At 44.7% G+C, this 27,746-nt stretch overlaps 1 protein-coding gene and 1 long non-coding RNA gene across 10 annotated transcripts in view; one reads left to right on the top strand and one right to left on the bottom strand.

Moving 5' to 3' along the window:
• SEMA6D (semaphorin 6D) overlaps nt 1-5,503 on the top strand; it is a 360,743-nt gene extending 355,240 nt beyond the window's left edge. For 8 of the 9 annotated variants that reach the window (XM_075575660.1, XM_075575662.1, XM_075575663.1 and 5 more), the window contains one exon: nt 1,260-5,502. In XM_075575660.1, the coding sequence (XP_075431775.1) occupies nt 1,260-2,590 (1,331 nt within the window). In that variant the 3' untranslated portion in view covers nt 2,591-5,502. Of the gene's footprint in view, nt 1-1,259 lie in introns of all 9 variants that reach the window. The other variant, XM_075575665.1, reaches the window with a different exon arrangement.
• Nucleotides 1-27,746, bottom strand: part of LOC142468948 (uncharacterized) — a 204,255-nt gene that overhangs the window by 62,758 nt on the left and 113,751 nt on the right. The gene's annotated exons all lie outside the window — the stretch shown is intronic.

Here is a 27,746-nt window from a genome sequence, read left to right as displayed (position 1 = left end):
CTTCCTTTGCACACTGCCGATAACCCTGAGCATTTCCTTCAAAATGTTCAAAGGCCTTGCCTCTAACAGAAACAAACATCCTCTCTAATGCTAACATCCACTCATTTTTAGGTGTAGCTTTCCTCGGGCAAACAGAAAGATGGCATGTAAACTAACTTTCTTTTAACCTTGCAGAGCATTGGGTTTCAGGTTTCTCTCGCAGTAGAGGTTAACTTCAGAAATGTCTGTGGTTGCTAACTAAACTATCTACTGTACTAACAATGGCACCAGGATAAACTAACACAATATTCTCTTTGTAGGTCTAATCTAATACATGTATCCTAATATTGTATGTAGGGTACCAGTGTAGGGCATGCGAGTGTGTCGTCATGATGGATTTTATACAACTGCATGGTAAATAAGCTTTGTCCTGGGGTAGCAAAGAAAAATAAGTACGTAAGGTGAATATAAAGATATATACCGTGCCTACCAAAACATTATAATGTATGTTTTAATTCTTTACAATATCTTCATACTTTACATTTTTATTTTAGAAGTATTTATTTTAGCAAAATGAATACTGTAAATAGTAGACTAACCTACATTTGTAGCACAGCAATTACGAATGTACAAAACAAACAACAAAACAGTTGCAGGTCCAATCTGTTCACAATGGGTTTTCTGTATTAACTGCAGTCAGAATGAAAGCAGTTTTACTTTGTCATATTGAAATGTGTTTTTAAGTAGAATTTATTGAAATAATGATTCTATTGCCAGAAAAGATGGATTTGGAAATCGCATGCGTAAGATCACCCATGTATGGTTTCCATGCTGATACAATAACAAAAGTTATCTAAATCCACAATCCAACTTTTTCAGAAACCAATATTTTTACTAGAATAATTTCACTGCTGTATTGGTTTTTTATTATTTTATGGCAACTGCACAGAAGTCACTTAATCCCTATACACTTACACTACACCGTTGAAGAAGACCCCCCTGTTTGTAACAACAACAACAAAAAAGCAATTGACTTAATATTTGTTGTAACTCACTTTTTTTTTTTTAAATTTTCAAGTTAATCATTTATCCTTCCCAAGATGTTCCCCATCTTGATGCAGGGATTGATGGAAGGCAGACCAAGAATAGAATGCAAATTAAGCAAATGATTCTATTACGATAAACACATTTAATGAGCTGTCAGTGTACCGAAGACATCACCTGTTTGAATTGGGCTCAGGACGGATTTGCTCTAAAATATATATATATTTTTTTTACAGGTGTAAGATGGGAAGTGCAGTCAGGAGAGTCAAACCAAATGGTGCATATGAATGTCTTGATCACCTGTGTCCTTGCTGCATTTGTACTTGGAGCATTTATTGCAGGTGTGATCGTTTACTGCTATAGGGAGATGTTCGTACGGAAATCACGGAAAATACACAAAGATGCAGAGTCGGCGCAATCCTGTACTGACTCCAGTGGAAGTTTTGCTAAACTGAATGGATTATTTGATAGCCCAGTTAAGGAGTATCAACAACATATTGATTCCCCCAAACACTATACAAATATATTGACATCTAGAAAAGAATTGCCACCACATGGTGAAACAAAGACCATCATTATGGACCATCAAGGACAGCCTCCAGAACTAGCTGCGCTTCCAACGCCTGAATCAACCCCAGTGCTTCATCAAAAGAGCCTACAACCCATCAAAAACCAGTGGGAAAAGGCACACAACAACTTAAACATTTCAAGGAAAGAGACGCCTCTCAAAAGCCCCCAGTTCTTTCCTTCCAGCCCCCCGCCTCACTCACCTTTAGGTCAAGGACAAATCCCCAGTGCAGTTGTTCTTCCCAATGCCACCCATGATTACAACACATCCTTTTCAAACTCAAATGCCCACAAGTCGGACAAAAAAGTTCATAACATCGAGCATTCACTGGTAAAACAGTCAAGTAAGAGAGACCACAGGCGTTCTGTCGATTCCAGGAATACATTGAATGATTATTTGAAACATTTAAATGAATCCACAGGGAGCCCCAAAGCGGTTATGGCAGATATTCAAGTGGTCCATCAGAATAGCCATCAGACTCCTCATCAGACTTTGATGCTTGATACAATGGGAAATATGTCTGAAATTCCACCAAAAGTTCCAAATAGGGAAGCATCCTTGTACTCCCCCTCGTCTACTCTTCCAAGAAATAGCCCAACAAAGAGAGTGGATGTCCCTTCAACCCCAAATGGCCAAATGACATCTTTAGAAACACAAAGGAGTTATCATAAAAACTCATCACAAAGGCATTCGATATCGGCCCTTCCGAAAAATATGAACTCACCAAATGGTGTTTTGCTTTCGAGACAGTCCAGTATTAACCGAGGAGGTTATATGCCTCCAAGTCCTAACCCAAGGATGGACTACATGCAAGGAACGCCCGTCGCTGTTCACCAACAGACTTCCTTATCACGACAAAGCAGTTGTTATACAGGACATGGAACCCTTCCGCGTACAGGAATAAAGAGGGTACCGTCCATAAAGCCTGACGTGCCACCAAAACCTTCATTTGCGCCACAAAACACTACTGTTAGACAGCTGAACAAATATAGCTACTAAAACGTGTATTCTGTTATACACAAGAATGCAAATAATAACACATGGTGTTATAAAAAAACTCTTACGGCAGAGACGTGCTTGCCCAATCTGTCCTGAACAAAGTGGCCAAAGAAACTGTCTTTAGTTTGGCAACATCGTGTTTTGCCATACACAGGACGGACGGGCAAGGCATACTTGCAAAAAAACAAAACCGGAAAGTGCTGGTCATTTTACTACTTTTGTTTGGAGCCAAGTGGACTTGTAGCACAGTGGGGGGGCTACTTTACCGTTAAAAAAAAAACCTGATACAGTACTAAGATATACGATATACTTGAAAAAAAACAAAAATGGGCTTCATTTTAGACTGCCTCTGTGTGTAGCCATCCCATTCAATGTGAACGTTTTAATATGTATGCATTCACCTTGCCTCTTACACAAGTGTCAGAAAAAGGTCTCAATCAAAGTTGGAGCGATCAAGTAATTTCCCTGCTACTCTCTAAAGCCTAAAACGTATAATTTATCGTGGGCGGCATCATTCTGTATGCCAAAAAAAATAAAATTAAATGTGTGCATATATGTCTTGTACACACACAGATGCACGCAGAGATTCTGATTATTATGCTGTGGGACGGTTTACATTGAGCATGGCTGAACAAACAGATGATTAACTTCCACTAGCATTCTGCTGGGTTTTACTGTATATCAGACAGAAACCGAGCTCGCTCTGTTCTGCCTTCCACATGATTTAACAAGGTACCTTGTGCAAGAATATGAAGACTCTTAGTAATGTTATGCTGCTATTTACCCCAACATTGTGTATTTCCACTGGAAACAATGCTGAAGATCCTGTATCCTCAGCGGTTCACTCTTAGCCTAGGACAGGGGTGAGCCAACGCCAGTCCTCAAGGGCCACCAACAGGTCAGGTTTTCAGGATAGGCGCTGAAGCAGGGATATCCTGAAAACCTGACCAGTTGGTGGCACTTGAGGACTGCAGTTGGCTCACCCCTGGCATAGACGGTAGCTAGCATTACCTGTCCACTGTGAAATTGAATCCCTATACATGTTACGTTGGTGCCAGAGAGGATTCCCAGTGGCTAATGTGCTAGCAGCCTAATCCTTTTATGTATGCCTTTATACCAACAAATAGATTTTAATCCCAAATTCCTCTTCCCTTAAATTTAATTTTTTTTTTTTTTTTTTAAAGTTCACAGTGTCCCAACTGAAATAGTCTGTTCCGCAGTAGTGCAATTATTATTGTTTCATGTATGGAGGTTTTCTGAGGTCATGCAGGTAATGGCAATGTGCTGGAAAGGTGTGAGGATACCTGAATCTGTGCATTTTGTGCCTTATTCATGAGAACACAATTATTATAGTCTGTCCGGTGTCTTCAGTTTCGCACAGCGGGCGGCCAACTCCAGTCCTCAAGGGCCACCAACAGGCCAGGTATTTGGGGATATCCCTGCGTCAGCACAGGTGGCTCCATCAGTGCCAGCTTGAGCACAGGTGGCTCAGTCTTGGACTGAGCCACCTGTGCTGAAGCTGTGATATCCTGAAAGCCTGACCTGTTGAAGACTGCAGTTGGCCAGCCCTCGTTTAGCACATCATTTTTTTTTGTTCCCGTCAGATATAAACATTTTGAATAAGCCCTTTCGACCGATGAATATCACAAAGGCAAAAAGCAGCATGCAGTCAAAACTACCGCCAACTAAGAAAAACACTCCACTCCAGCGTGCTTCAAGATCAGCGCAATTATAAAATTAAATAAGGTTTTCTGGGCTAATGCAACACCTGTTAAAGCTCCGTAAAGCCTTTCCAAGATTTGACAGTACCTTTTTGTAACTGTTGTTCAACACAGATGGCTATTTTAGCTGAAAAGATGCACATAAGCATATGGTTTATTGAGCATAACATAGAATATTACAAAGGCAGAGGATGAATTTGTTTTAGAACTATTAAAAAAAATTAAATAAACTTCCAACTAAAATGTGTTTTTACAAGGAACTATTCTGCGCTGAAGCGCTCGCGATGAAGGGAAACAGAAACGGCTTATTCTTTTTGTAAAAAAAAAAATGTATCTGGTTAAAAAAAAGTGCAGTATGGTGTCTCCGACGGCCAAAGTTGCAAACGTTAATCTTAGAGACTTGGGGGCAATATTTAAATGTAATACCAGTTATGCAATTTATATCTACTACGTCATCCATTTCAAATTGTGAAAGCTGATGTGAGTTCATGTTTAAAATAGTAAGAAGGCCCAAGTCTGGCTCATTAGAGAGGCTGCACAAGCCAAACCATAACATCTGTTAACCTGGTAACATTGTATCGCCTCGTAGATCGTACTGTGAGTTCTATCAGTATTTATGTTGACGTTTCTAACACTCAGTCTAGGCTAAACTATTCATTTAATAAAAGTGCTTTATCCATTTGTGCGAAGGTAAAAGCAGATTGTATCTTTTTATATTGGTCCAGCATATAAAAGTAACCATTCAATTAAGTTGCTCTATGCCAACTCCCGGTCCGCATGGGCCGCCAACAGGTCAGGTTTTCGGGATATCCCTGCTTCAGCACAGGGGGGCCTGTGCTGAAGCAGGGATATCCCGAAAACCTGACCTGTTGGCGGCCCATGCGGGCTGGATTTGGCCGCCCCTGCTCTATCCTGTTCAGTAGAGTACTTTAATGTGTAGATATCTTTGTAAAGTTGTATTGTGAATGTGTAAATAATTCTGTACTTTTGGGTTTTTAACACCGCATGTAAAGTCAAAATAAAATATTCAAGTGAGAAAGTGGTTGTGGATCGTCAATCGAAATGTTCTTGTGGTTCCCTTGAAAAATACCTTTTACGTATCTGACTGGCATGTGCAAAGCAAAAACCTATTGAAATATTGTGGGATCCGGATGTTTTTGTCAAGGTTAGGGTAGGGGGTTCTCAACCCCAGTCCTCAATATCCCCCAACAGGTCAGGTTTTCAGGATATCCCTGCTTCAGCACAGGTGGCTCAATCAGCGGCTCTGCCATTCAGACTGAGCCCCTGATTAGCCACCTGTACTGAAGCTGGGATATCCTGAAAACCTGACCTGTTGGGCGGTCTTGAAGAATGGAGTTGAGAACCTCTGGGTTAGGGGAAATTCTAAAACATCTTTCCAGACTGGACCAATTACAGCAGGGCCCCGGGTATACGGCGGGTTCCGTTCCAGGGGCCCCGGGTATACGGCGGGTTCCGTTCCAGGGGCCCCGGGTATACGGCGGGTTCCGTTCCAGGGGCCCGCCGTATAGGGAAAATCGCCGGAAAGCGGATCTGGCGATTTTCAGTTCTGCGCATGCGCAAACCGGCATTTTCGCCGTTCTGCCTTTACGGTTTGCACGCGCAAACTACGGTCTGCGCATGCGTGCCGGATGCACCCGCCTGTTCTGCGCATGCGCGACTTAGGATCCAACTCGGCGGCGCGCCGAGAAGCAGGGCCCTGCTGTAAACACTTTTGTTTTTTATAAACATTTCTTCACGGATTTTGCTGCAGTTTATATAGTTAAATAGCCTTTTATCGCCTTATAAATAGATCCTACCTCTGACTTCCAAACCCCCAAAAATCAAGTAATAAAAAAAAAATCTTGCAAACTTTATACATTGCATCTCTCTTCGGTACATATTTGCACCTGTATATTTTAGACAATCAGTACAGATGTATTAGTCATGCAATACACACCTCCGAAGATGAAGTGGTAAATATCCACTTGCGTTGCCTCGTAACTTACAAACAATTTCATAAATTGAACACACAGGGAGAGAGACTTCAACTAGTATTCTATGCATTCATTTTGTGTCTCAACGTTGTATGGACACATTGAATATAGGGTGTACACTTTTGTATGGGAAAGATCAGCAAAACATGTATTTGCTCCTTGCCTGACAGCGCCGGTTAACCTGGGGTCATTGTTGCAGGAAAGGAAAGCCCTTAAGAATATAAATGCTTGTGCTTGTATGATTGGATTACTGGACTGAATATACATGCTACGTATGCTTCTGTTTCACGAGCACATTGATAATTGTGCATTCCCACGTCCGTTTCTGTCCTGTTTTTATAAACCTCTCTGGGTAATCTCCTACATTCAAAAATGTCTCCTAGGGTCTACAAATTCTCAAGCAGAAATCCAACAGGCTGGTTTTACGGTGATCTCATTGTCCTTGCTCCCTTTACAGAAGCATGTACTACACTGCACGTAGATAATAGTTTGGGAGGAAATACCGTAATGTTACTCCTTTCAGACAGGCATGCAATGCAATTTACTATGCTTGACGATATGTTCCAGTTATACTGTCGGGTGCAGAATGGATGACGCCTCTACATTAAAATGATCATTAGAAATAAGCAAATGCCAGTGTCATTATTTTCTCATTTTTTTTTAATTCACCCTGTTGCTGTACTGTTCCTTTTTGTAATTTTTAGCTACATCAATGCTCATTTAATGACGTTTGCATAGCTTTTATATAAATGTCAATACGTGGATTTTTCACTGGTTTTATTAAAGTCATAAATATCTCATTTGCAGCATGAAATCATATATCACTATGCTCAGGGAACGAGAACATCATTAGCTCCAGGCTTGCAGTTAGGCACATTGCTGTGGATGAAGAACCTTGCATATTACTCTGGTTTGTGTTGTGACTTCCTGCTATTTTTACTGTGTGTCTCTGTATTTAGGAGGGATTACCAGCTTCCCTTCACAAAGAGAATAATTTTTATTTTTTATTATTGATTAGAAAATATGCAATCCAAGGAACACCCACTGGTCCAGTGCCAACATAAAGCTTTGTAAATATGATAACATTGTATGCATTGTGCAACAAGTCTTTACTTCTTTCCTGGGAAGGAAATACAATACATTGCATGTCGACGCATTTCTGGACACACTGGTAGAGAATTGAGCATATAAAGCATATATACCAAGTTTCCTTGCATTCTTGTGTCATATAAATTGACACACACACACAGCCCTTGTAAGCTCAGAACCCCAACCCATCACATCATATATATGTGTCAACAAGGTGTGTTACTGGGATTGTGATCTCAAGTAACATATTTTAAGCTTAAAATGCGTCGGCCAAATATTTTAACTAAATGATCCTCACTAATGAAAAGAAAAACAGCTAAATATTTAACTATATAATTTGTCATATTGGATGTACTGTAGCACTGAGGCTTCTGTCATAGAAATTCAGGAAGACTCATCGCCTTTTACTCTTCACCTGTTCTCACCTGCCTGAAGGTAGGAAGAATCGAAGAAATAAAAAGAGGGTAGGGGCAAACCGAGAGTAGTGGTCTGCTCTGTTAAAGTGAATTTATTTAACATCTCCCAGAATGAGGACTTTTATTCGATTTTACTAAAATAATAATATTTGAATGTGTTGGCTATTTTCCAGGGTCAATATGCTGTGCCTACGCAGCCCTCTCCGGCACCAGATCCCCTTCTCTTGTGTCCTCCTCACTGAATTAATGTGATTCCATCTCTGAATTAAAGAATGGCAGGATATTCAATACACAGAATTCAAAACCAGCTGTCAAAGGAGTGACAATGCACCAAACAAAAGATGCTGTGTAGCAATGTTATTCATTTATTTGAGGGTTAAATGTAAAGTTGTATTTTACATTTAGAGTTGTATTTTTCCATGTAATCTGAGCAATTTCCCCTCAACCTAAATAATATTATATATAGAAGCTTCATGGAGTCAAAGATGCCAAGTATGAAAATATGAAAAGAGCTGTAGGTAAGGCCTCGGACATACTACAGCTGCGCGTGCGCTACGGAGAGCATGACGTCATGCGCGCCTGTACTAGAAGTGATCCGTGGCCTGCAGGGATGCGCGCCGGGGGGCATGGCAAAGGCGTGCCTGAGACGTGACGTGAGCGGTTCGCCCTCATTGGCTGAACCGCGCACTTGACCCGGCCGACGTGCAGAAAATTGTCTCGCCACGCCTCGGCGCTCGTGCACACGCGGTCTATGGCCATGCCCATTGCATTCCTGGCTTTTGTTTTCGGCACGAGCGATGTTGCTCACGCCATAGCTTTTACCATAGCCGCGGCCTTACTTGCACCTTCTTCTCACCTGTACTAGTGGTTGAAGTATCACAGTTAGGATATCCATGCATGGTGCTTCTCCACTCAGTCACTTGTCATTATACTTCATGCTAGTCATTATCCAAAAACCTTGCGTGCAGGCTAACCCCTGTATGACGTGGGAAGCTTGGTTTTTGGGACTCGTGGAAGACACCAATGGATTGATGGGGTCCCCCGTCATTGCTATACAATGTAACATGGAGAGTTTGTGTCACAGTGTTACTCATCACAATCTGATTCCCAGTGCAACCACTACCAGCTCGACCATGCAGAATCTTACACCTAAGGCTGCGTCCAGGGTTGCAGCAGCCGTGTGGAGGCGCGCTGAGGCTGATGGAAAGCGGGTGCTTTCCCTGGCCTTGGTTAGCGCGCTGTCCGGGGGCGTGTCGGGGGGCGGGCCAGTGACGTCACGGAGCTGGTTCGTCATCATTGGGTGAACCGCTCACGTGACCGGCCCTGCGCTCCCTTGAGCGCTTGAAACTAAAATTTGGATAAGACCTACGCTTCCGCACGTTGCGAAAGCGTGCGCGAGCCCCTGCTAAAGCTGCTCTCGTTGCAGCTGCAGAGGCTCACTGGTAAGCGAGAGCGCGCCTCAGCACGGGTCAGCGCCTAAGCACTGACCATGCCCGAGGCCTAACTCCAATGGATATGTCCAAAAATATAAAACAGCCGTCTTTGAATGGAATGACCAATTCTGCACTTTACTGCATTGTGGCAGGTAAAAGCGCCAGAGAAAACACATGACAGCCATGTTTAAAATGAATAGGGAGCTAAAAGCACAGGGGCATTGTATTCACTTGCACGTTATTACCCTGAATCCTGAATCCTTGCTTGCATGCTATATCTCCTGTATAGCATGTAAAAATGGGGCGAAGAAAGCAATGGGGACCTGTGGATTACATCTAAATGCACCCAAGGGTTTCTTACTTGTGTCTAAAATATGCGACAGCAAATATTGTATTTATTATTCTATAATAAACACTTGGATTATTCATTAAACTGCAATAGTGCCGATCTGTGCATTCTCGCACGGGCACTCCCATTTAAGTCAATTGGAGTTTCTGTGGGATAGTGCCCCAATCAGTATTATCACAGACTCAGGAATAAAAACCCTTTGCTATTTTTTTTCAACATTACGTCTCATGCTTACCATTTTACATTAAGGGCATTCTTTGTTCGTCTACTATTTCTCCATTATTTCGCTGTCTATATGCTTGTACAGTAAAATGCTGGGATCCACTCAAAATAAAACATCATGATAAAATAACCCCATGACTTTTGGAATAAAAGCGTGAAATATGGATGCACAATCGTTTCTTCGGTGAAATGCAAAGTGCATTTTGAGGTACTTCACATCTGAAGAGTTTAAGTGTTTTGGATAGTTATCGCAGAAGATATTGACATTTTGATGGAGTAGTTTTTTTTTTTAAAGTAATAGTCATCAGTGACAAAAAAAATAAAAAGAAACCATCTGGGTATTTAATGGAAGAATTCAAGTGGTCTCTATCAGTGCTGCCCATTATCCTGCAGCTTCAGAACTCTTTCATGACCTGCTACCCACTCACTCAGCCTCGTCAGTGACCTGGGACGTCCATCCATCAAACGAGAGCCGTGTCTGCATGTTTTAATCGTGCTCGTCTTCCCAGTCCAGGATCACGCAGTCTACACACCGGATTTATCAAATGGAAAAAAAACACCACTTTCAATGGGATCCCTTTTCTTTGATAAATATGGTGGTGTGTGTTTGCACACGGGTTTTCCCACCCGGTTTTGTAGCCGAGAGACACTATTAAATAGAGACGTATTTTTTTTCTTTCTCTTTCCATAAATCGTAGGATAGATCAGGGGTGGGCATCGCCAGTCCTCAAGGGCCCCCAACAGGTCAGGTTTTCAGGATATCCCTGCTTCAGCACAGGTGGCTCAATCAGTCCCAGCTTCAGCACAGCGAGTCCCTGCTTCAGCACAGGTGGCTCAAACAGTCAAAGACTGAGCCACCTGTGCTGAAGCAGGGATATCCTGCAAACCTGACCTGTTGGTGGCCCTTGTGGACTGGAGTTGCCCATCCCTGGGATAGATCCATGTTAAACTCTTCCCAATGGAAAAGATCCATAACCCGTTGCTTTGCACAACACACCACCGTCTCTTGTGAAATTCATTAGCAAGGGTTTCGGAGATATGAATGTCACTTGGAGCCAAGCTTCCACTACACATGCATCTCTAAAACTAAAAGCAGGACTTCACCACCCCTTCTTAGGCTAACACGGGTCAATCCAGACGTCGGATAAAATGTGACACCAGAAGGCCATTGATAGCAAATCGTCAAATAACTGGTAGCAAAACTTCCTTTGGCAAAGATGAAATCAGTACAAAGGTTAAAATGTTAATGTGCTATAATAGGTTATGCATCGATCTATAGACGTACGAAACTATACAGTATATACACACACATGAAGCCAAACTTATTTTTCAAACTTCCAGGGGAAAGCCGCGGGAACGCAACCACAGCAGCGTGGGCAGCACTGCCGGATATCACTGTGTGATAGAGGAGAATAAAGCAAATAAAAATATCACTAATGAGCATATTCACATCTCAAGCCAGGTCTGCCACCCTGTCTTTCCCCATTATCTCCTAACATACAGTGCTTTCGCTGCTGCTAGGGATTCTGGGAAATGACCTGCAAATGAGCACACAGTGTCACCGTGTGCTTCAAATCCATTTTAACATGGTGCACTATAAGCGTATGCCTGCCACATTACGCAGCTTTTTAGCACAGCTTGAGTTAAAGTGCACCTGTAAACCTGCTCACGGACAGCTATTTCAACCTTTTTTGGGTCTCCCCCCTCTCATCCACGGCAAAATGCTGCCGCATCCAGGGGAAGGTAAAATAGGCCACATCCGTATCACTCTACGGCCCGTTATATAGTGGGCACGCTTGCTGCGCCGTGCGCGCGCGGCACTTGTAGTTGGCTGTGGTTAGCCAGCCCTTGTATGCTAGGGCCGCGCGCGCACGCACGGCAGTGAGCGTGGAGCCAGGCGATTGGGGGAAGATACGGAAAAGTATGCATTCGCGCTGCTACCGCTCAGTATCTGCAGTGTGTGTGTGTGTGTGTGTGTGTGTGTGTGTGTGTGTGTGTGTGTGTGTGTGGTGTGTGTGTGTGTGTGTATGTGTATATATATATATATATATATATCAAAGTTGCACAATATTCATAAATAATTTATTCTCACAGCATGTCTTTTTTTTGCAATTTTTAATATACACACACATATATACATACACACACAGCTTCCCCAGTGACACACAACACACACACACACACACAGTACCCTTCCAAGCCTGTCATTCAAAGCAGCACAGACCGTACACACGAAAAGTATGCGTTACGTGCACGAGCGTTCGCACAGACGCGCACGCCCATTATATTACGGGCCTAATGTTATCAGGTTCCCGGGCACACGCACGTTTCATGGATACATCATTTCAAATGAGCTGGAGCTTGAGTAAATTTGTCATTTCCCCAGAAAACAAACAATTAGAATTCACCTTAAAACGTCTTTGGGGTGGCAGCAGAGAAGGGAAAGTGCCCCAGCCGTAGCCCAGGTTGAAATGAGAAAAGGGAAGCATCTATGTGTAATTGATGGGGATTCTGTGGAGTAAGTCAGTCTGGAATTCCAGTGTGGCAGCAACCCAGGGGATACCATTCAGCAGAAGGTAAGCAACACTTGATTAACTACCACAACAACACAATTGTTCCTACTGAATAGGAACCCTGGAGAGATAATTGTCATTCTCTTAAAGAAGGTAAAAAAAAAAAAAAGAAAAGCATAGATTGTCCTAAAACCTCCTCAATGCAGAACCGCTACGGAAATGCCACCAAGGGCTGTGCATACTGAATTAATTCACTTCCTCTGCCCCTTTTTCTTACATTGCTGGGACTTTTTAGCAGTGCAGTAGTCAAGCAGCAGTGCTGTTCCCACTGGCAGCTTTATCCAGCTGACAGATTTTTGGAAGCACTTGGGAACAAAATGTCACGTTTCTTCTATGTAATTAACACTTAAAATATATACCAGTAACATATAAAAGCAGCAATCAATTATAAAAAAAAAAAAAAAAAGTTTTTATTTTTAGGCCCGCGGGATTTAGCGGCCATTTTGAACTCCCTAAAGCAAAAGAGAATGCAGGTAACTACACCGCAAAGGATCACTTAAAGGAGCAATCCATTCAATATCCAACATGTGTTATTTTAATTAAATCAGTATGAAATAATACTTACTGCATTTTTTAAATTCAACTTTTAATACCATTTTTAATGAGTTTAACTCTACTGAATATCCGTTGATTTATACAGCAGGTTTTAGCCACTCCCCAGCAGTGCAAGATCTTTGCAACACTTTCCTGTTTGTGATCATTTGTTACCAATGTTCCCAGCAGTTTGAGGAGAGAGAAAAAAAAAGTAATCCACTCCAGCAGGAGCAGACACAAGACAGCACTCAAAGGTAAGTAAGAAAACTTGTATATAAACATAGCACAAACATGACCAACGTTTCGGTCCTCGTGGGACCTTCCTCAGGGTTATGCTATATATATAGCTATATCTACTATATATTTCTGAAATGTCTGTATGTTTGTCTGCATGCCCTGTGTCCCTAGGGCCAATCGCATTGCACCTTTGGCCTGTCACTCCACCTCAACACTGTCCCACCCCTCACCACACTGTCCCACCCCTCACTGACAATCCTCACCACACTGTCCCACCCCTCACTGACTCTCATTGGCCTTCGGCCAACACCACTGCCACACTGTCCCACCCCTCACCCCACTGTCCCACCCCTCACTGACAATCCTCACTGCTCTGGGGCGACCTCTCAACCCACAAAACCCTCACCGCCTGCTACCACAGATCAGGTACAGAATCTCTATATCAACATTCACCTCCACACACCGCACGAACAAGCAGCGCAACACTGCCTCTTACAAACACCCCCCTCCACCACCACCCCCCCCCCCTAACCTCATGCACCCCCCTCCACCACCACCCCCCTCAACCTCATGCACCCCCCTCCACCACCCCCCCCCCCAACCTCATGCACCCCCCTCCACCATCACCCCCCCCAACCTCATGCACACTACGAACGCACTCCACAGCTCTCCCACTCCCCTTCTCCCTCCCCCCCACTCCCCTTCTCCCCCCCCCCCACTCCCCTTCTCCCCCCCCCCCACTCCCCTTCTCCCCCCCCCCACTCCCTTCTCCCTCCCCCCCACTCCCCTTCTTCCCCCCCCCCCCACTCCCCTTCTCCTCCCCCCCCACTCCCCTTCTCCTCCCCCCCCCCACTCCCCTTCTCCTCCCCCCCCCCACTTCCCTTCTCCTCCCCCCCCCACTCCCCTTCTCCCTCCCCCCCACTCCCCTTCTCCCCCCCCACTCCCCTTCTCCTCCCCCCCCACTCCCCTTCTCCTCCCCCCCCCACTCCCCTTCTCCTCCCCCCCCCACTCCCCTTCTCCTCCCCCCCCCACTCCCCTTCTCCTCCCCCCCCCACTCCCCTTCTCCTCCCCCCCACTCCCCTTCTCCTCCCCCCCCCACTCCCCTTCTCCTCCCCCCCCCACTCCCCTTCTCCTCCCCCCCCACTCCCCTTCTCCTCCCCCCCCACTCCCCTTCTCCTCCCCCCCCACTCCCCTTCTCCCCCCCACCCACTCCCCTTCTCCCCCCCACCCACTCCCCTTCTCCCCCCCACTCCCCTTCTCCCCCCCCACACCCCTTCTCCCCCCCCACACCCCTTCTCCCCCCCACACCCCTTCTCCCCCCCACACCCCTTCTCCCCCCCCCCACACCCCTTCTCCCCTTTCCCCCCCCTCCCCTTTCCCTCCCCTCCCCTTTCCCTCCCCCCTCCTCCCCTTTCCCTCCCCCCTCCTCCCCTTTCCCTCCCCCTCCTCCCCTTTCCCTCCCCCTCCTCCCCCCTCCTCCCCTTTCCCTCCCCCCTCCTCCCCTTTCCCTCCCCCTCCTCCCCTTTCCCTCCCCCCTCCTCCCCCTCCCCCCTCCTCCCCTTTCCCTCCCCCTCCTCCCCTTTCCCTCCCCCTCCTCCCCTTTCCCTCCCCCTCCTCCCCTTTCCCTCCCCCTCCTCCCCTTTCCCTCCCCCTCCTCCCCTGTCCCTCCCCCTCCTCCCCTTTCCCTCCCCCTCCCCCCTCCTCCCCTTTCCCTCCCCCTCCTCCCCTTTCCCTCCCCCTCCTCCCCTTTCCCTCCCCCCTCCTCCCCTTTCCCTCCCCCCTCCTCCCCTTTCCCTCCCCCTTCCTCCCCTTTCCCTCCCCCCTCCTCCTCCCCTTTCCCTCCCCCCTCCTCACCTTTCCATCCCCCCTCCTCCCCTTTCCATCCCCCCTCCCACCCCCTTCCCCCCCTCCTCCACCCCTTCCCACCACCCTTCGCCTTCCTGCCCGCCTTCCTGCCTCCCCGCCTCTGCTTTCGCGCCCACCCGCCTCTGCCTTTCACCCGCCCTTACTCCGCCCGCCTCTGCCTTTCACCCACCGCCTCACAGCCGCTGCATGCACTCAACAGACACCCGCCACACTCGACACATACCTGCCGCCACACACACCTGCTGCCTCCCGCCCTTACGCACCGACATCACTGACCCACCGCCTCACACCCTAGCAGGCCCCCGACTCACAGACAGCACTCACAACCCACGCGCCACCTGCCGCCTCACACCCTAGCAGGACCCCCACTCACAGACAGCACTCACAACCCATGTGCCACCCGCCGCCTCACACCCTAGCAGGACACACGCCTCACATTTTTACATCTGTTATGTCACCAAAATATACATTGTACTGTGGTGTGTTTACAATAAAACATTTTTAAACAACATCGTATTACATTTTATTCCATCTTTCTTTTCAATATTATTATCCAACCTTTCCAACAAATACTCACCTATTGTTCCACGATTTATAAATAATACTACCTATTACGCATTTACATCCCGGGCATATATATATATATATATATATATAAATATAGCTGTATGCTCATCTGCATGTCTTAGGCAGGTCTGCAACCCCACCTTTCCCCATTATCACCCAGCATACAGCACTTCCACTGCAGCAAGGGATTCTGGGAAATGACATGCAAATGAGCACACAGTGTCACTTTTTGCCTCAATAACCATTTTTAACATGGTTCCCTATAGGCTATATATATATATATATATATATATATATATATATATATATATATATATATATATATATATATATATATATATATATATAGTTAAGTTATGGTGAGTAAAAAAAAAGTGTCAAAAACCCTCCACAGCAAAGCATATAGCAAATGGAAATATAACTGAATGCTCATTTGCACACAGCCTATAGGGAACCATGTTTAAAATGGTTTTGAAGCAAAAAGTGGCACTGTGTGCTCATTTGCATGTCATTTCCCAGAATCCCTTGCTACAGTGGAAGTGCTGTGTGCTGGGTGATAATGGGGAAAGGCGGGGTTGCAGACCTGCCTAAGACATGTAAATGAGCATACAGTTATATTTCCATTTGCTATATATAGATATATATATACAGTGTTCGACAAATCCATTAAAATACAGGCCCGTGGTGACTGGATTTGACCCCGTGGCGACCTCCTCATGGCCGACACCAAGCAGGGCGGGATTGGGGGCGAGACTAGGTGGCGAGTAGATTTTTTGGTTCGGCAAGTAGATTTTTGGGTGATTTGTCAACCACTGCATATATATATATATATATATATATATATAGATATATAGATATATAGATATAGATAGATAGATATAGATATAGATAATACGTTACCATCCAGACGAACGATAAGACAGCACTCAGAAGGTAAGTTGCAAAAAAAAACTATTTATCACAAAGAACCGACGTTGCGAACACACAGAGGGATCTTTTTCCCCTTGAATATTCCTATTGTTTGTATGATATTTATCTCATCTCTTTGGTAGAAAGATATTTTATATGACAACCCCTTTCTTCTCCTTAATAAGTCCTTATTGCTCCCTCGTTAGCCATATAGTTTATAATGATACGTTGCTGATAAGAAAGTTAATTACAATTACTCTGGCCCCAAGACTCAATGAAGTGCAAGTTGAAGCTTTAAGGAAAATATATGTTTAAATATTGTTAAATAGCATTTAAAAAGACAACACAATTAGGCCCAAAGCTACTAAATAGTGTTAAACCGTAGCACAGATGACTCCAATTCAAGTTTATAAGCTTGTGCAGGTTTGAATGCTCAGACCCACAGTTTGATATCTTAATAATAAAAAAAACATTGATCCTATGTATGGTAAACATTATATATATAGGATGTTGATTCAGAGAGAGACATCTGATTGCCATTATTGGAGTTGGGAAGGAATTTATTTTTCCCCTCATAAGACTTCATTGGATAATGTGTCACTGGGGTTTTTTGTTTGCCTTCCTCTTGATCAAATTACTGTAAGTACAGATATAGGATAAAGTATCTGTTGTCTAAATTGAGCATCGTTTGAACTTGATGGACATGCGTCTTTTTTCATCTTCATCAACTATGTAACTATGTAACTGTAACTATGTAACTATAACTATGTAACTGTAACTATGTAACTCAAGATCCGGGAATATTTAGAACATGTGAACCCTGAAATGTTTATTTTCAGGACCTATACTGAAAATATTTAAGCAAACTAGCAGTTTCAATTAAAAACTGGGTAAAGAAATATACAGGCTAAAGTCTAAATCAGGGGCGCCCAACTCCAGTCCTCAAGGGCCACCAACAGGACAGGTTTTCAGGATATCCCTGCTTGAACATGGGTGGCTCAATCAGTCCTAGCTTCAGCACAGGTGGCTCAATCAGTCCCAGCTTCAGCACAGGTGGCTAAATCAGTCCCAGCTTCAGCACAGGTGGCTCAATCAGTCCCAGCTTCAGCACGGGTGGCTCAATCAGTCCCAGCTTCAGCACAAGGGGCTCAATCAGTCCCAGCATCAGCACGGGTGGCTCAATCAGTCCCAGCTTCAGCACGGGTGGCTTAATCAGTCCCAGCTTCAGCACAGGGGGCTCAATCAGTCCCAGCATCAGCACAGGTGGCTCAATCAGTACCAGCTTCAGCACAGGTGGTTCAATCAGTACCAGCTTCAGCACAGGTGGTTCAATCAGTCCCAGCTTCAGCACAGGTGGTTCAATCAGTCCCAGCTTCAGCACAGGTGGTTCAATCAGTACCAGCTTCAGCACAGGTGGCTCAGTCTTGGACGGTCCAAGACTGAGCCACTGATTGAGTCACCTGTGGCCGTCCCCAGGTCAGCATATTCAGTACAAAAGCAAGCGGCTGGGATGTCGCTGTAACTAAATCTGGTCAGCAGCTGTGGGACTTTTCCTTGGAATAGCAGGAGAAACTCCAGCAAAGAGTGCGGTACAGCAAGCACATTGAGGCAGCTGGCAAAAAGCTATTATAAAGCAATTGTGTGAGTATAGAGAAGCCCAGGAAACTGCATATGGCAGGGAGTGGAATGGGGGAATTCAAACAGGTTGTACATTGTAAGTGGTTCTGTTTTCAGCGGCAGTGAACCTGATAATGGAATACACAAAGAGCGGAGCCTGAAAACGGGCCGATTGAAACTAGCCCAGAGGAAAGTCTCCCCGGATAGGGTTCCTCTAATGATAATGACACAGACTGTAATGAAGCTAAGAGAGCTGTAAACTAAATGAGAAAATATGCTCGAGCGTAGAGCAAAGTTTTAAACAGTAAATGACATTAGTATTTTTAGGTTAAGCAACTACTGGAAAGTAAGCAACTACAGGAAGATGAACCAAGTTTTAAAGGCATTCTGCCTTAGGCCTCGTCCATGGTTGCTGCTTGCTGGCGGAGGCGCGCTGAGGCGCGCTCCCGCTCAGCACTGAGCCCCTACAGTCGCAATTAGAGCGGCTTTAGTAGGGGCTCGCCTACGCTTCCGCAAGCGCGCGGAAGCGTAGGTCTTACCAGAATTTTAGATTTCCCCGCTTGCCGGCGCGCAGGGCCGGTCACTTGAGCGGTTCGCCCAATGAGGGCGAACCAGCTCCGTGACGTCACTGGCCCGCCCCCGGCCTGCCCCCTGATGGCGTGCAGACTAAGACCAAGGAAAGCACCCGCTTTCCCTGAGCCTCAGCACGCCAGCAGGTAACATGGCCGAGGCCTTACTCGTGTACTTCTCAAAGTAAGGCTGCGGAATGCGTTGGGGTCTGACACGGACCAGCGTTTCCAATGCGTTTCAAAGTCCCGAACTACAGTTGCTGCTCAATCATCAATTATATGAAACTTATGTTAAATATGTTTCAGGCAACCCCACTGCTTATGGTTAAAGACCTTACAAATATAAATATTCCTTTTTGTATTATTATTTAAATAAATTGATTTTTATACATGGTTAAACAAAGTAGAACAAGTAATCCTCCACATTGCCATTTTAGTGACATAATTTATGACACGAAGTTCTGGGTATTATAGACATCAATATAATATAATTTAACATAGCTTTCAACTTTCCCTAGATATTAGGAAGATGACAATATCATGTTTTTATTTAGCAGCATACTGTACAGTAGATGTGTCTAATGCTGGTAATAAATCGTTCTCCGCCCAAAATGTGATGTTATAATGACATTACTTTCTCACAGGAAGTTAAATGACATCACAGGAAGTCAATTGTCAATTGAACAGCAAAGATATGCTGATCACAGACTATACCTGGGTATGATTTACCTCTACAGTGCTCTATTGATGTACCTGGCACGTCAGGAACCCTTATGATGTAACAAGTCAAGGGAAAATGCTTGTTTTTTTAGGCTGAGCACTCCGATGTAGTGGAGACAGCTCCGATCAAAATGGAAGAGCAGTCCCCTCCACTTCCGTCCCCTGCAATTGTGGTCTGACCGCGTCATGTGGTCGACAAGGGTTGCCAGGTGGTTTCTCCATAAATATTGGAGACAATGGTGAAAGGTGCGATGCAATCGAGACACACACACCCCTTTCCCCTCCAATCCGCTTCCTCCTCTCCTGGGCCCCACCCTAAGGCTCCCGAATCCCTCTTCCTGATTGGCTGCATTACCCAGCAGCAGCCAATCAGGATGAAGGAAGCTGCGCAGCCCCCTATCACCAGTCCTGCTCGGGGAAATCCTGCGGCCCCTCAAGCTGGTCAAGTGACTACGTCCAAAGAGGTAATACCAGTATACACATACATGTCCAGTATTACCTCTAATTCTTTGCTGGACAGTGTCCAAATACAGGGCAGTCTAGTTCAATACAGGACACCTGGCAACCCTATCTCTCCGGTCGATCATGTGACTCAGAAGTGCCGGGGGCACTAAAAAGCTTAACATTTCATTGGTAATTGGCCCTTTCTTGGTATTTATTACTACACAGAAAACACCTTATTAAATTGGGTGTAGCCTGGCTCTTACCCCCTCGAGTGCTGACAAGACCTGCAGCACATTGCTCCTGTTCCCGCCGCTGTGAATGTTATCTTGTGGTATAGGGGAGAAGTACAGTATAGAATCATCGGAGGCCTAATTGGATAGAGAACTAGCAGGTGTTCAGTTAACTTTTGTCTCTTATCCAAATTTTGCCTGCTGGAGGCAGATCATTAAAATGATCAACTTGCACTTGGAAAAAAAACAAAAAAGTTTCAGAACTAGGATACGATACGCATATAAATGGTGCACCAATATTTGACAAAGGCAGGTTTTTCCTAACCCCTACAAAATAAGAAGGTAAACATTCAAGGGTTTGGATTTTGCTGTAAATTAAATAAATCACTAAAATAATTACCCAAGAACATTTTTTGCCTTAGGGCAGGTTTGTATTAAGAACACAGAGCGTGCCCACATAGAATGCTGTACGTGTCTCGTATCCTTGTGTCTAAGCAGAGGTTACTAGTTAGAGTGCTACTTTGTAATGCATTTTTTTTATTATTGTTGTATCACCAATCACGTGCACAGATGATTTTTTTTTTTTTTTACTGGGGGTCTCCAGGCTGCAACACTGGGGTAGAACCAATCCAAAATAATTGCCCCATGTTTTTCAAGGAAAAAACTCCAGGGTGCTTTCAATGGGATTCCTGTGCTGATTCTGGCAAAACCAGCGCACAGTTTCCCCACACAGACTTTAGTAAATATACAAGACATAATACAAAGAAAGAATAATACACAGATGTAAACTCTGTGATAGAAGTCCCTGCTCCAAAGAGCTTACAATCTAGGTGTTGGGAAAGACATACAGAGCCAGTTGTAGTAAATGGAAGTACAAATGTGATGTCAGGAGTTCTTCAAGTCCGGTCCTCAAGCCCCACCCCAACAGGTCAGGTTTTCAGGATATCCCAACTTGAGCCGCATGTGCTGAAGCAGGGACTGATTGAGCCACCTGTGTTGAAGCAGGGACTGATTGAGCCACCTGTGCTTAAGCTGAGATATTGTATTGTATGTCTTTATTTATATAGCGCCAAAAGTGTACTCAGCGCTTCACAAAGAATACAGTACAGGGAATTATAATTATACAATAAGTGCATCAAAATCAGACTATATCCTAAAAATATCCTGAAAACCTGACCTGTTGGGGGGGGGGGGGGGGGCTTGAGGACTGGAGTTGAGCACCCCTGTTATAAGATACGGTCAAGAGGGGAAGTGCGTATGCAGTGGTTTATGAAGTCACCTAACAGAAGGAGGAGCAGACTAACTGCAAGATGCTAGCATGATTGAGTGTTGGTGTGGCAGTTAAGGTTGATCTGGAGTGTGTATATAACCTTGGGCCTTTCAGTTCCTGCCTTTGTCACTTTGCGTGATCTTGGGTATCTGCGCTCTCTCATGTATCGATCCTTCGGCTAGAGAAGTCTGCTCATCAAAGTCTCAAAACCAGGACAGAAATGGAGCAACACAACCAGCGCATGATTTAATATCCAGTGCAGGAATCCTACTGTAATTAGGCTATTTTCTGACAAACTTGTGCAGTTTTGTTTCCCCAGTTGTAACTGGGAGTGCGTAACCTCTTTAGTGCCAGAGAGACTAGGAACGCATTGCAGGCCTCTCCGGTGCTGAAGACATTAAATAAATACTCTTCTGCTCATTAACCTTGCGCTCTCCTATTGCGCCTGTCACTTTGTTCCTGCATTCATTTCCCTTTTCACGTTACTTACATTACATTCTCCAAAAGCGTAAGGGCGCCCTTATTTGATCCTATATAAATAGAAAGTCAGACTCAGGTGGCCATTTGTGTGTGTGTGTGTGTGTGTGTGTTGTGTGTGTTGTGTGTGGTGTGTGTGTGTGTGTGTGTGTGTGTGTGGTGTGTGTGTGTGTGTGTGTGTGTGTGTGTGTGTGTGTGTGTGTGTGTGTGTGTGTGTGTGTGTGTGTGTGTGTGTGTGTGTGTGTGTGTGTGTGTGTGTGTGTGTGTGTGTGTGTGTGTGTGTGTGTGTGTGTGTGTGTGTGTGTAAAAAAAGCAGGAAGCACTCCAATGTAGATATCTAGAAAGTCCTGGTGCTAGTCCCATAAATAATGTAAGGAGTACGTTACCATCCAGCAGGGAAGCAGAACAGCAAAGAGAGACAGCAGCACTCAGAGGTAAGTCAGCAAAATAATGCATTGAAACAGTGACACAAAAATCAGACGTTTCGATATATATATATCCTAGCGCTGTTACATAGCTAATCAGCTCTGGTCTGTATAATAGGCTAAAAGACAAGTGCTGCAGGGGGAACACATTCCCACCTTGTTTTGATTTTACAGGCTCATTAGCACTGCACTCTTTACTCACACACACATATAGGTATGCAGCAAATATGGTCAAGTCTCCTTAGGTAGAATTTAAATAACTTCCATTGTCAAAACAACTTCTTAGCGCTTTACTTACGAATCTTGTATTTTATTGGGGGACAGTCAGAGCACAGCATCCCTGGGCCCGTCACACAGTGCCAGCTTGTCATTTTTCAGCACTCTGTGTAGGGGTTTCCCCCTTACCTGGTCCGGCGCGCCTTTCTCCTCTTCAGACGTCGCGGCATCATGGCATCACATGACACTATGACATCATGCTGCGCTGTGTTGTCATGGCAATGCAGCGCCACCCGGTGCCACATTGTCATGGCGACACCATGCCGGGACGTTGCAGGAGGGGGAGATGCCACCAGGCCAGGTAAGAGATACGTACAGAGGCCCCCGCACTCTCCCCCGACCATCAGTTTAACTGTTGAGGGTAAGAGCGCGGGGCTCGGTGCGATGGCACAGATACAACAGCCAGTATCCCTGGATCCTGCCTCACCTGATTAAGGGGCCAGGGATAGATCTGAAACATACTCTCTGCCGGTTCACCAATAAAATACAAGATTCGTGAGTAGAGTACTAGGCCTTTTTCTTTGACAATTGAAGTCTATTTGAATTCTACACAAGGGGACTTGAACATTTTTGCTGCATGATTACATTTAAGTGTTTTCTCCTCTCTCTGGTTCTATTTGCCCCATGAGAACTATCTAAGGCTACACTTCTCTCTAAATATATATATATATATATATATATATATATAAAAATGGAAAACTACAATAAGCGCAATCACAATTAGACAAATAATGATATTAAACCACATATATAGGAGGGTATACTACCTCACAATCTAGCTTTCCCTGATTAAGTCTGCAGCCAAAAGGTCTACCGCTCCACGGGCTGGTAAAAAGGAAAATCCAAACAAGAATGACCTAGGCGCAAGTAAAAACAAGAAAGAGACAAACATAGGGTAATACGTTCAAACAATTGGTCTATTGGATGGTAAGATATGCACTTACAACAGGTAGAATAAAATCAGGCCTTGTATCCACTCTGGGATCAGGAACGATGAATGATGATCCAGGACAGCCAGCAACAAGTCATCTACAGGAACCGTATCCTCGTGTGCAGTGTCACATATAAGAAGAGAAGTGGGACACATACATAGTGTAACACAGTTTATTGTAAAATTAATAAAAAGACATTAAAGTAAAATACTCACACTTTGTGAGTTTGGGTAAAAGCGTTTGAGAATTTAGAGCTTCTCACACTCATCAAGGGTAGGTATCCGTGGACTTATACACAGTTCCAGTTAACTCCTTGCACAATGTCCTTATAACCACATGCGATGTTATTGCCAAACTTCCAAGGGTATGGAGTCATTTATTTATGCACTCTCTGTAATGTCCAGAGCCTCTGAGGGCGGGGTACTCTTATAAATGTTGCAAACCCGTAGTTAAGGGCCGTGTGTCTCTGTGACTGCACCTAATGTGCTAGTAGTACTCACGCTACTTCAGGGGTATGGTGTGGCGTTTTTCCCCCTTCGTTGTTGTCCGTTTTGTTGGTCTGCGGACCACCCCGCTTCACTCACTGCTCCCGTCCTCCGTGGCTGTTCGCATGCACGCGGCGGCGTGGTGACGTCACGTCTCCTCGCGAGATTACGTCTCCAAATCTCCCGGTCACTGTGTTAGTCTTCGTCCCTCACCAACTGATGCGAAAATATGTACCGAGCAGGCACAACGATACAAATCACTGCCAGACAGCTGGATATTGCTGGCTAGTGTCCCCAATGTCCTGTGTTCACTCACAATGCTCCAAAAATCACGCCCTACGCGTTTCTCCTTTCGGCTTCGTCAGGGGCTGATCTCACTGTGTGTCCCTATTCCTGTGTAGATATACCCTCCTCCTGTATATCTACACAGGAATAGGGACACACAGTGAGATCAGCCCCTGACGAAGCCGAAAGGAGAAACGCGTAGGGCGTGATTTTTGGAGCATTGTGAGTGAACACAGGACATTGGGGACACTAGCCAGCAATATCCAGCTGTCTGGCAGTGATTTGTATCGTTGTGCCTGCTCGGTACATATTTTCGCATCAGTTGGTGAGGGACGAAGACTAACACAGTGACCGGGAGATTTGGAGACGTAATCTCGCGAGGAGACGTGACGTCACCACGCCGCCGCGTGCATGCGAACAGCCACGGAGGACGGGAGCAGTGAGTGAAGCGGGGTGGTCCGCAGACCAACAAAACGGACAACAACGAAGGGGGAAAAACGCCACACCATACCCCTGAAGTAGCGTGAGTACTACTAGCACATTAGGTGCAGTCACAGAGACACACGGCCCTTAACTACGGGTTTGCAACATTTATAAGAGTACCCCGCCCTCAGAGGCTCTGGACATTACAGAGAGTGCATAAATAAATGACTCCATACCCTTGGAAGTTTGGCAATAACATCGCATGTGGTTATAAGGACATTGTGCAAGGAGTTAACTGGAACTGTGTATAAGTCCACGGATACCTACCCTTGATGAGTGTGAGAAGCTCTAAATTCTCAAACGCTTTTACCCAAACTCACAAAGTGTGAGTATTTTACTTTAATGTCTTTTTATTAATTTTACAATAAACTGTGTTACACTATGTATGTGTCCCACTTCTCTTCTTATATGTGACACTGCACACGAGGATACGGTTCCTGTAGATGACTTGTTGCTGGCTGTCCTGGATCATCATTCATCGTTCCTGATCCCAGAGTGGATACAAGGCCTGATTTTATTCTACCTGTTGTAAGTGCATATCTTACCATCCAATAGACCAATTGTTTGAACGTATTACCCTATGTTTGTCTCTTTCTTGTTTTTACTTGCGCCTAGGTCATTCTTGTTTGGATATATATATATATATATATATATACACATATAGGTGGTTTACTTTTTCGAACTTGTAAAGATATATAATATAATATATAATATAATATATATATATATATATTGTGACATAGTCCAAAGATGTTAGGCAGCTTTCTGCCCCATTTTAGAGCAGAAAGTGCAGGAATAGCTAAAAATGATCCGGTCCACAGCTTCACATTAACTCAGGCAGCTGGATGGAAAATCCAGACCACAGATTACAATGGCTCTAGTTCTCCCTCACCTGCTCTTCTAATCACATGCACAGGTATTTAGAGCAGAGAGGTTTTGCATTTCTCTCTCTCTCCTTGGAGCCTGGGGGCTGGGGGTGTCGCTGCTCCCCTGCATCCAGTATCGGGGTTGACGGCCCCTCCAAGTATCACAGTACCAGAGGATTTGCCTGGACACGGGACCGAGTTCCCACCACGAACAGATAAGACCAAACAAATGTTTACTGCTGTTGCTAAAAGACTGTACTGTATCTAAGTGACCATAAATGAGAGAGCATTGTTTTAAGCTGGGGAGCCAGGTTAGTTGGCCAGCAGCTGTTAGAGAGACTGAGTCTATGTGTAGTTAGATCCCTGAAAGGGATAGGATTTTGTTTATATCATTTGGTTTCTTTTTTACTTGAAATAACAGTGTGGGAAATATGGTAACACTGAAATATGTGAACTGCTGAATGAAAGTATCTGAGTACCTCTAACCTTCACATGTTAAAGCTGCAGTACCTTACTTGGATGAAAATAAAGCAGGCAGAAGCCTGAGTTAAGCAGCATAATACTTTGCCTGATCCTGTTTGTTGTATAATTAACCCTAGAAGACTGTGTCGGGAAGAACCCAGACAGACGTCAGCACTACAAAAGAGGGGCGTTTGTCACATATGGTGGAGAATGCGGGCAGACACTAAAAAAAAGTCTGTGGGTTTGCAAATAAATGCGGGGGTTTAAAATGGCCGCCGAGCTGAACTAAAGTACAGATGCTATGAGTGAAGTCTGTCCCACTGTGTATATCAGTTGTGCTTCTAGCATACACAGAGAATGTGCGAAGTGTGGATGCAATAGCACCCTGAACCCAAACAGAAAACCAAAATGTTTTGCTGAAAAAAAAAAAAAAAAAAAAAATTGCATCTAGCAAGTGCTGTTTGTAAAGCTAATGCCTTTTGCTGAAGTGAGTGAATTTGCAGCTAGCAAGTGCTGTATGTAAGCTGCTGAAGTGAGTGAAATTGCAGCTAGCAAATTGTCCCTGCCGGGTTTCTAAAATGGCCGACGTGAAATGTTTGTTGTGTAATGTACGTAACCATACAAAACAGTGTCCCTTCAGGCCATACTATGATCACGACCCTGGAGGAGAGCCGTACCCACAGATGAATTTAGTATGCTGGGCCTGTCGTGAAGTAGGTCACATGGAAGATGTGTGCCCCAAAATTTTCAAAGACAAACAGCTGCAAAAGCAAGCAACGCCCTGTGAGTGCAAGCAAGATGTGGAAGCTGATAACAGTGAGTGTGTGCCTAGGACCACTGATATCTCTGGAGCTAATAAAGCAAAAAGAAAGAAAACTGTTCCTCAAGTCACAGGGGAAGTGACCGAGCCACTTGAACCTGCACTGTCAGGACATGCGTCAGAAAGGCGCCGAGATGAGCAACAGCCCATAGTTATGGTGAGTAAAAAAAGTGACAAAAACCCTCCACAGGAAAGCAAATATGCAAATACAACTGTATGCTCATCTGCATGTCTTAGGCAGGTCTGCAACCCCACCTTTCCCCATTATCACCCAGCATACAGCACTTCCACTGCAGCAAGGGATTCTGGGAAATGACATGCAAATGAGCACACAGTGTCACTTTTTGCCTCAAAAAACATTTTTAACATGGTTCCCTCTAGGCTTAAGCTTGCTGCATGGTCACAGCTTTGAGCACAGCCAGGGTTAAGGTGCATACCCAGAAAACTACCCACAGACAGCTGTTTCGACCTTAATGGGTCTCATCAGTGTGGGGTTGATTTTAACTGGGTATGCAAAGAGGCTATCGGATAGGCTATACCATAATACTGAGTTAAGTTATGGTGAGTAAAAAAAGTGACAAAAACCCTCCACAGGAAAGCAAATATGCAAATACAACTGTAACATCGCCCGAAGAGGAGATCGGTGTATCTCGAAAGCTCGCACAAATAAAAGCATTTCGTTAGCCACAGAACGGTATAGAGCATTTGATTTTGATTATATATATTTTATAATCAGCTCACTCACTGGCAGACAATTAAAGACATCCGCATTCATGTTTTGCACACCAACCCAAATGGGTTATTCAAAAGAAGGGTTATAAGCGTGACGCACATGGGGATAATTCCAGAGAAGTGCAGCCGTAGAAAAATCCTGGGAAGTGGGAA

The sequence above is a fragment of the Ascaphus truei genome, chromosome 18 (genome assembly GCF_040206685.1).
Source record: "Ascaphus truei isolate aAscTru1 chromosome 18, aAscTru1.hap1, whole genome shotgun sequence".
NCBI classification, from domain to species: Eukaryota; Metazoa; Chordata; class Amphibia; order Anura; family Ascaphidae; genus Ascaphus; species Ascaphus truei.
Note: the sequence above shows the minus strand (reverse complement) of the source record. Positions and strands in the feature narration are given on the sequence as shown.